Below are 8920 nucleotides of genomic sequence, written 5' to 3'. Positions count from 1 at the left end.
CCCGGAGGAGCCTGTGGAATGTCCAGAACCACAGTCTGCTCCTTAGGATGAGGATGCCTAATCCTAGAGCTGCATTCCAGGATAAGGTAGTGGGGGGCGGGGTGGGGAGAGACTGCCCCGGGGGAGGGGCAGGAAAGAGGGCTATAAGGACTGCGGCCGTGCGGGGCGGGAACTAACCAGGCCATGGCGGAGGTCCCCGGAGCCCAGCGCCCCGTTCTCGCTGGCGGCCCAGAGCCCCGGGATCCCCTAGATTGCTGGGCCTGTGCAGTGCTAGTAACGGCTCAGAATCTGCTGGTGGCTGTTTTCAATCTCCTCCTGCTGGCGCTGGTGCTTGGGACCATCTTGCTACCTGCTGTCATCATGTTAGGCTTCGGCTTTCTCTGCCACTCCCAGGTAAGCATGTGCCCCAAGGGGTATGTGTGAGTGGTGTGTGGGTGGGTGGTCTTTGAGCTACAACATTCCCACTTGGGCTGTTTCCTCTTGGGCAGATCGCGGCCCATTCTCATGTCTCTTATCCGCACAGTTTCTGCGCTCTCAGGCACCCCCTTGCACCGCGCATCTGCGGGACCCAGGCTTCACCGCCCTGTTGGTCACTGGATTCCTACTGCTCGTGCCGTTGCTTGTGCTTGCCCTGGCTACCTACCGCCGCCTCTGCCTGCGCCTCCGCCTGGCCGACTGCCTTGTGCCTTACAGCCGAGCCCTCTACAGGCGCCGGCGCATCCCACAGCCGAAGCAAATCCCAGTCTCACCAGGTTCCCGGCCTGTTCCCACACCGGGAAAGGTCTGGGTCTGAGGTGCTTAGAGTCAAGAATCCTGCCGATTGCCCTCCTGGTCTCTCAAGGACTTGAAGCAAACCCAGGGTGTACTGCTCAACCCTGCTCCTCACTGCTGCCTGAGTCAGATCCTAGCATCCCTTTGATGGAACAACAGAATGTGGACGCAGTGCTGGCGAGAATTCCCATGTCCCAGAAAATTCATTCACATTTGATTCCTGAACGTTTGGGCTGGACCCTGCACATGTTCTTTCCCTTCCCTGGTGTAAATAGGAGAGCTGGACTTTGTGCCTTCCTTTGCTGGTGCAGCTCCTCCAGAATTTACGGGACTAAGGGACAGGACTCAAGAAGAAACCATCACGAATAAAAAAAAAAAAAAAAAAAAAAATTGTAAAATGAATGTGCTCTGTGAATACAGGGGTGGCACACATCCAATCGCCCCTGCCCAGAATAGGAATAGGAAACAAATCCTCAAGACTACAAACGGGCAAACCAGAGAGCATCTTTCAGCATCCTGCCTTTTTCTTATCGCATTGGTCTGTTCTTCCTGGTCAGACCCCAGAGTTCTCTGGCCCTGACCCCAAAGTCACTTCCCCATTAATAGCGTAGAGAGGGCCTTGTTTCGGCTGCCTACTCAGCTCCCCTTGGGGACCTGAGCCCGTTCTCTGACCCCAGCTTAAAGGAACTAAGTGTTGCCAGGCCGGGGTGGGAAACAATGGGTCTTCCGGAGCAGGATGACACCCCTTCCCGCTACAATCTGAAGCAGCAGCGTGGGAGGAAAGATGGAGGGGCCCACCCTAGGGCCTGTTGCCTTAAGCTCATAACTTGAGGGAGGGTTTGGGATTCCTAGGCATTGGGCTGAAAGGACAAGGAAGCTCCTGAACTCAGATGAACCTCTAAGGGTGGAGTGTGCTATTCCTACCCTGACATTTGGACCTACACACAGACGCAGGCCACTTTCATAGGGTTTAATGGTCTCAAAGAGAAGTGCAGTCTTGGTCAGAGATATGGACCCCCCGACAGACTCTCCCTTTGGACTTCAATAGAAACGATGTGGTGTCCTGGTACCATGGCCAGACCCAGCACACGGGGTTCTCCCGCAGAAAATGAATCTGGGGGAAAAAAAAAAAAGTATCAGAACGGCAGGCAAACATCGGTCTCGCCCCGGAAAATAAGGGGTGCAGTAAGGTCTGCAAGAGGAAATGCCTTGCGGTGAATTTCCGCCAGACTCCCGAGGAGATAGGTGTGTATTCCCTGGGCACTGACCAGAAGGCTTGAGGAACTCTTGCGCAGAGCCCAGGATGACATTACAGTCGCGATCGGTGCACAGGAAGCAGCCGACTAGTGTCCTTCCATCTGTCATACGGATTCGCATGGTCTTGTTGAGCAGCGCCTCTAGTTGCTGCCGGGCACGCGCTGCCGGCGAGTCCTCCTGTTCCCCATCAGAGTCCTGCTAGGGCAGAACAAGCATTCAGACGCCCAGTTCGACAGCACGCCCCTAGAACCACAGTTCCCAGCAGCCCCCGCGGCTCTGCCCGAAGCCCGTGGGCTGCTGGGAACTGCAGTTTCTTTTTTCATCCTCGCCACCCCCTTCCTCTCCCCGCCCGGTGTCGCTGGCCGACTGCTCTTCCAGAACCCGAGCCCACGCTAACCCCAGCACTCGAACTGCTCTGACGCCGGCTGCAACAGCCGTTCTCCTCTCGTAGTAGCATGGTCGTCCCAGCTCCGGCCATTGGCCCTGGGACCTCCTTTGGGCCTTAAACTTCCTAAGAGCGTTTTGGGGTCGGTGCGTCAGATCTCGCGAGTGCTCCCAGGCTCTTTCGTGAGATCACAATTCCTCGTCGCCTCCGGTTCCGCCACAGCAAAGATCTCGCGATATTGTATTGCATGCCAGTCTCCTAGATGCCTACTAGGCTATTAGTATCGCGAGAACTTTACCTGGCCTGTCTTAAACAGCTTTTAGAAACGCCTAAAATTTGATGATTTTAAAACCTGTTCTAATCTCCTCGTCGATATTTTCTGCTACCCCTAACTCATCTAGCCAGCACTCCGTTATGAGACGATTGCCTTTATTTTCTCTAGGAATTAATGGAACACAGAAGGCTTGATGCCGGAATCGAGACTGTTTCCGGTGAACACGCGCAGCCCAAGCCCCGCCCTGCTTACGTATATTTAACTCCAGTGGACGGTGGCCGGAAAAGGACAATGGTTTCCATGCCAGCGATAAACGCACTCCAGGTAGTTCTGGGACCTGGTAGTTGTAAGTTTGCTGAGGAGCAAGAAAGTAACTGAGAGAGCCTGTGCCTCTTATAGAACAGGAGCCATGCCGCGCCGGGGCCTAGTGGCGGGCCCAGACTTTGATTATTTTCAGCGTCGGTATTTCACACCGTCTGAAGTAGCGGAACACAACCAGCCCGACGACCTATGGGTGTCTTACCTGGGATTTGTTTACAATCTAACACCGCTTGCACAGGAATACAAAGGTAAGGGACACACGCTAGGGAAGGGCTGGGGAGCTGGTTCTGGCATGGGTGGCGGAACTTTGACGGCTTCTGTTCCTTTTTAGGGGACCTATTGTTGAAGCCCATCCTGGAGGTTGCAGGCCAGGACATTAGTCACTGGTTTGATCCAGATACTAAAGACGTAAGTCTGTTGGAGTGTGGGGTTGGTGGAAGCGGCACTGGAGAGCAGGGGAGGGATGGCAGGGAATAACTAGAACTTGAAATAGTGATTGCTCCTATCCTCTCTCCGAACTCCTGCTTTTGAAGATTCGCAAGCACATAGATCCATTGACTGGTTGCATGAGATACCGCACCCCGAGAGGCCGATTCGTGCATATTCCTCCCCCTCTGCCCCGTTCAGACTGGGCCAATGATTTCGGAATACCCTGGTGGAAGGAAGTAAATTACCGGGTGGGACGACTGTCTGCCCGGACCCGGAACATCCGTATTATTAACACTCTTACATCGCAGGAGCACACACTGCAGGTGAGATCTAGTACCTGGGGACATACTAAAGGAACCAGAAATCACTTCTGTGAACCACATCTTCTTCCCTTCATATTAACACGACAGAGGAAAGCAGATGACCCTGGTACCCAGAGTTGGGAACTCTAGAAGTATATTTGTATCACAGCTACCATAGTCATCTTCATAGAGCTTGGCCAGCATCTTAGCGATGGTGATCCTTGGAAAGCTTGTATGCTGTTATGGACCCATGGTAAATGAGAGGCAGGCTTTGACTCGATTGAGCCATTTATTTGTTAGAAGTGCTAGGACTCTGGTGTCTTTATAGTATGTTGTAGCTTCAGCTTTACTTATCTGGGACTATGGGATGCCTGAAGGGTCTTATCTGCTAGTGGAGGCACTCTGATTCAAGCTCTGTTGTTTCTTGTGACTGATTCTCTTCTATTTTCCTTCCCAGTTTCCTTAGAGCAAATCCTGAAAGATCTAGGTATAAGGACCCTTCTGGCTCTTGGGGCACGTGTGTGTTTGTGTGTCCGTGTTCCATGCAGAATTCTAGAGGTGGATACTTCTGTGTTCCTTAGGTGGGGGCTCTGGAGTCAATGTGGGAAATCCTACACCGCTATCTTCCCTATAATGCACATGCTGCCAGCTACACATGGAAATACGATGGGAAGAATTTGAACATGAATCATACCCTGGAAGAAAACGGGATCCGGGATGAAGATGAAGAGTTTGACTATCTTAATATGGATGGCACATTTCACACACCTGCAATACTGCTCTATTTCAATGATGACCTCACAGAGCTATAGTTAAGGAGATGCGCATGTAGACACAAGATGTTTGAGTTTGCCTCTTTCTATGCCTTGAGGAAACAAGGTGTGGGTCTGTGGGGCCTGGGCCTACACCTCTGTTCCCATCTAGGGATCAGCTCGTGGTTCTTGTGCCTTTCTGACATGTAAGGGTTGTCCCTGGCTCCTTTGTTCATGGATGTTTTGCTCAAAGAGCATTAGAGGGATCCTAAAGAGAATCTCTAGAACAAAAAGAGACCCGAGTCTCTTAGGAATGTGAGGAGGAGGTAAAGCTCAGGCAGAATATTTCAGTAGTAAGAGAAAGACACAGGGATGAAGGGATGGAAGAGGTTTTTTTTTTTTTTTCTTTTTTTTTTTAGCAAAGGTAAGAATGAGATGTTTGTAGGATTTACAAAGACAGGGTTTGGAAATTAGCATCACCAGTGGTGGTTGACTTCCTTTCTAAAGATGTTTACTAGTTGGTGCCCCAGGAAAAGTGAATGTAGTTAATTTATGATTGAAATTAAGCTGGACTTTTACACTGCTTAATATAGCTGTCATACAAAGTGAATACATCCTTTCACAGATAATGCCTTAGGAATTTACAGAGGTTCAGTAGCACACTTGCTAGTGACAGTAGCACAACACAGACCCGTCGGCTCTGAAAGTCGGCCAGTTTTCAGTGTAAAGGAACATTTTCAGTAGCTTTGCCAAATGCTAACATTTCTGATGGCTGCTCTCAAACCATGTATTTGGAGCTTGTCCTAGACTTGTTTCATGATGGGGAAATGTAAGTCTATTGTGTCGTCAATATTTTCTGTGTTTGAAGGGAGTTAATTAAGAGAGTACCCTGGAGACAGAGGCAGGGAAGGCTAAATTTTGACCAAGCACTGGCTACTAAGGCTACCTTCTTGTTGATATCATAACAAGATTTCTGACTATTTGGGGGCAACAAGATAGATATTTATTGACTCCAGGAAAAACCAGAATGAAGAAAGGGCCTGTAGACAAGACATTGTAGTGAGGGACCCAAACCCCCTTCTTTTTCACCAGCCCTTGCCATTTACAGACAGCAAGAAAGACAAAGTTTGTCAAATGGTGACCCTAAAAGAGGTTTGTTGGGGTCAGAAGGAGGGAAGCTAAGAGAGGCAGACAACTTTGATGGTGACTTTTCTGGTTCCCTTTATCCCTAACAGAGGAGGTAATTAAGAGTAACAGGTGTGGTGCCTTTAATCCCAGCACTGGGGAGGCAGAGACAGGTGGTACTCATGAGTTCCAGGTCAGCCTGGTCTACAAAACAAGTTCCAGGACAGCCAGAGCTACATAGAGAAACCTTGTCTCGACACAAAAAACAACATAGTAACTGAACTGACAGGTGAACTTCCCTGCAGCAGCAGCAGGCAAATATGAGACAAGGAGCTTGCATCTTCCCAGTGGCAGCCTCTGGCTGCACAGTAAGGTACCATGACCCCCATGAGACACTAGGTGGGATGCACTGTCTTCTGAGAGGGCGACTGTGGGAAGCATGAACAAAGGTGGGATCAAACTCTTCTTTATTTATTCTATATAAGTACACTGTCTCTGTCTTCAGACACACCAGAAGAGGGCATCAGATCCCATTACAGATGGTTGTGAGCTACCATATGGTTGCTGGGATTTGAACTCAGGGCCTCTGGAAGAGCAGTCAGTGCTCTCAACTGCTGTCAACCACTGGGCCATCTCTCCAGCCCATCGATTTCTTAATCTACTGATGCTGAAGACTTTCACTTAGTCCCATGTAACCTACCAGTCTATAAGTTGTTTGGATCCGTGGAGATACTTAGTTATCTTGGAAATGATCTATGTGCATTCTTATTTGTTCTTCTGAGTCTTAAACTATTCGAGAGCCAAAGCAGTGCTTCCCATGACTTTCCCAGGGAGCGTTCTGGGCTGTGTACTCTGCCCAGACATCTCTTTCCCAGAACACCCAACTCATAGATCAACTGGGGTGTCATTACTTAGCCCTGGCTGGCCAAGAACTCAGAGATCACCTGCCTGTTCACAGCTTCTTGTCAGACTCCTTTCCATGTATGTCCAATCACTCTTCAGTTCTATCTCCGGGAATCTTTGGAGTCTGTTCTTTTGTCTAATATAATAACCACCTTTGTCTCAGATTGCTGGGGAACTTCCTGAGGTCCAGTTTCTACCTCTGCCTTCACAAACCCAAGTATCTTACTCTCTGCCTCGGATCTTCAGTAGGTTTTTCATGCTTTTGGAATAAAGCCCTAAATTCAAAAAGCCTTGCATAAATCAGGCCCTGCCTTCCTTGCCCATGGTCTCCCCTCATAGTCCTTGTCCCGCAAGCCGAGAGGGCTCTTGCCTAAGTTAACACAGAAACTGTTCTTGGTGCACCACGCCCTTCTATTTTGCACCTTGGTTATCCTAACTATTCTGTTTTTTTTTTCCTTAGTCTGTTTTTGGCCCCACTTCTCCCATGGGTTCTCTCTCAGCAGTATGCATTTTCTCTATGCTGTCACTTTAAGACTGTAGACTGGGTGAGAGCAGCCAGCTGCTAGATTGTAAGCTCATGGGGGCAGAGACCTCACTCAATTCTGTCTTCTCATTGCCGGTCACAGAGCTGCTGCTCAATAAATATGACTGATGAACTCCAATATCGAGGAATTTGTGTTTGCAATAACTCGTGTGTCTATCCTTCCACAGAGCCACGACTCAAAATTACCCCGCAGATAGTTGTGGGTGATCTGCTTGTGATTTCCTTTTTGGCCACCAGGTGGCTCTAGTGACTAAAGAGTCGGGAGAGTCGTGACACCATTGTCAAAGAAGTTAGGGGAAATCAGGGAGGGTAGTAGGAAGAAAGCCTGCATGGCCACCACTCTGTTAGCATAATGTATATGCCTGATTTTAATTTCTTTTTTTTAATATCATTTATTTAATGTATATGAGTACACTGTCACTGTCTTCAGACACACCAGAAGAGGGCATCAGATTGCATTACAGATGGTTGTGAACCACCATGTGGTTGCTGGGAATTGAACTCTTAACCGCTGAGCCATCTCTCCAGCCCCCTGATTTTCACTTCTTTCCACAAAGACAGAAATACTTAAGAAGTCACATATGGAGCTAGGGAGATGGCAGAGTGGTCAACATTGACTGTCCGTCCAGAGGACCAGGGTTCGGTTTCTAGCACCCACATGGTAGGTAACCAACCACTGACTGTAACTCTGCTTTTGAGGAATCTGACACCTGTATACATTTAAAAAAAAAAACAGTCTCAAAAACAACGGTCATGTATTGGTCGGGCTGGGTGGTAGACTTGGAGTGCGGTTGTGTGTCCAGCTCGGGATGTGGTGAGTGGTGAAGCAGTTGGAGGAGTGGGTGTGTGTGGCCTGAGGTGTTCTTCAGAAGTGAGAAGCGGATATTACATTTTGTTTTGTGATGTGACTTAGCCCTTTAGCCCTCCCAGGGGAGGAGAGTACATCTTCTAAGCTGCAGCCTCAGGATCCTGTGTGGGGTGACAGGGCTGGGCAGATGCCGCGACAGTCGCACTGTGTCATCCAAGCTGACATCAATCTCAGCCTCCTGAGCCCTGGGACTGCAGGCATGTACCACCTTGCCTCGTGTCTTATGATCAAAAGCAACCTGGGGAGGAAAGGGTTTTTTAAGCTTATGTTGTAGTCCATCATGAAGGGAAGCCAGGGCAGGAAGGAACTCAAGACTGAAATCCTGGAGGCAGGAGCTCAGGCCAGGGAGGAGTGCTGCTTACTGGCTTGCTCCTCATGGCTGGTTAGGCTCAGGGGTGGCACCACTCCAGTGGACTGAGGCTGCCAATACCAGTCATTCATTTTAAAATGCCCTACTATATCATCTTCTCAACTGATTCTTCTAGAGAACCCCAGCTGCTGTCAAGATGACAAAAACCACACCAGGACACCCGGTGAGCTGTTTCTAAGGTGCTAGAGGTACACTAAAAATCAAGGCTGATGTGCGAATGAGCGAGGGGACTGTTGAAGGGGGAGGAGGGGCAGACAGATGAGGAACAAGATGTCCTATTGGTTTATAAATACCCATTGCTTATTTTGTTAGGAGGCCTTCCGGTAGACGCTGTCTTGTTCTAAAACTGGATATTTGGCACGAGGAATATGTGATTCGTGTTTCAAACCCAGATCTAGAAAGCAGAGAGCATGGACAAGTCCTTCTGGGGTGACTGTGTCGTGTGTGCCGGAAGGAGATTGGTAAAGAATGGAATGTTAAGAGTGGTTGTCCTCAGTAAAACCTAGCAGCTTCAAAGGACCCAACTGGCACTTTTCTACAAACTGGTGGTGACATCCTGCATTGGGGACAACAAGCATACATTCCTTGCAGGTAAAATACCAATTAGAAAAAGGCTATA

General features: G+C 49.3%; 3 protein-coding genes across 5 annotated transcripts; 2 read left to right on the top strand and 1 right to left on the bottom strand.

Annotated features, from left to right (window-relative positions):
- Positions 1-183: 183 nt before the first annotated feature.
- TMEM88 (transmembrane protein 88) lies at positions 184-944 on the top strand (the record flags this gene model as incomplete). 2 transcript variants are annotated; one of them, XM_080923895.1, is made up of 2 exons in its annotated part: positions 184-393; positions 539-944. In XM_080923895.1, the coding sequence occupies 2 exons, from the start codon at positions 184-186 to the stop codon at positions 791-793; spliced, it is 465 nt and encodes a 154-aa protein (XP_080780021.1). In that variant the 3' UTR covers positions 794-944. The 2 variants fall into 2 exon arrangements, with proteins under 2 accessions (XP_080780021.1, XP_080780020.1); XM_080923894.1 differs by having other exon boundaries at positions 524-944.
- Positions 945-1718: 774 nt separating this feature from the next.
- NAA38 (N-alpha-acetyltransferase 38, NatC auxiliary subunit) lies at positions 1719-2748 on the bottom strand. The gene is made up of 3 exons (XM_080923172.1): positions 2426-2748; positions 2040-2223; positions 1719-1885 (listed from the first exon to the last, which is right to left on the bottom strand). Exons 1-3 carry the CDS (start codon positions 2504-2506, stop codon positions 1773-1775), a joined length of 378 nt encoding a protein of 125 aa, XP_080779298.1. The 5' UTR covers positions 2507-2748; the 3' UTR covers positions 1719-1772.
- A 252-nt stretch (positions 2749-3000) lies between these two features.
- Positions 3001-7170, top strand: CYB5D1 (cytochrome b5 domain containing 1). 2 transcript variants are annotated; one of them, XM_080923948.1, is made up of 4 exons: positions 3001-3256; positions 3340-3416; positions 3542-3760; positions 4321-7170. In XM_080923948.1, exons 1-4 carry the CDS (start codon positions 3097-3099, stop codon positions 4549-4551), a joined length of 687 nt encoding a protein of 228 aa, XP_080780074.1. In that variant the 5' UTR covers positions 3001-3096; the 3' UTR covers positions 4552-7170. The 2 variants fall into 2 exon arrangements, with proteins under 2 accessions (XP_080780074.1, XP_080780075.1); XM_080923949.1 differs by lacking the exon at positions 4321-7170 and adding an exon at positions 4197-4300.
- Positions 7171-8920: the final 1750 nt, after the last annotated feature.

Source organism: Micromys minutus (genome assembly GCF_963924665.1).
Source record: "Micromys minutus genome assembly, chromosome: 10".
In the NCBI taxonomy this organism is placed as follows: domain Eukaryota; kingdom Metazoa; phylum Chordata; class Mammalia; order Rodentia; family Muridae; genus Micromys; species Micromys minutus.
This window is presented reverse-complemented; position numbering and strand designations above follow the sequence as displayed.

Coding starts and splice junctions, on each gene's coding strand:
- NAA38 (XM_080923172.1), bottom strand. CDS start 2,506: ATGGCCGGAGCTGGGACGACCATGCTACTACGAGAGGAGAACGGCTGT. Junction 2,224..2,425: donor AGAGCAGTTCGAGTGCTGGG/GTTAGCGTGGGC, acceptor CTGCCCTAGCAG/GACTCTGATGGGGAACAGGA. Junction 1,886..2,039: donor AGAGTTCCTCAAGCCTTCTG/GTCAGTGCCCAG, acceptor TTTTTCCCCCAG/ATTCATTTTCTGCGGGAGAA.
- CYB5D1 (XM_080923948.1), top strand. CDS start 3,097: ATGCCGCGCCGGGGCCTAGTGGCGGGCCCAGACTTTGATTATTTTCAG. Junction 3,417..3,541: donor TTGATCCAGATACTAAAGAC/GTAAGTCTGTTG, acceptor CTGCTTTTGAAG/ATTCGCAAGCACATAGATCC. Junction 3,761..4,320: donor CGCAGGAGCACACACTGCAG/GTGAGATCTAGT, acceptor TGTGTTCCTTAG/GTGGGGGCTCTGGAGTCAAT.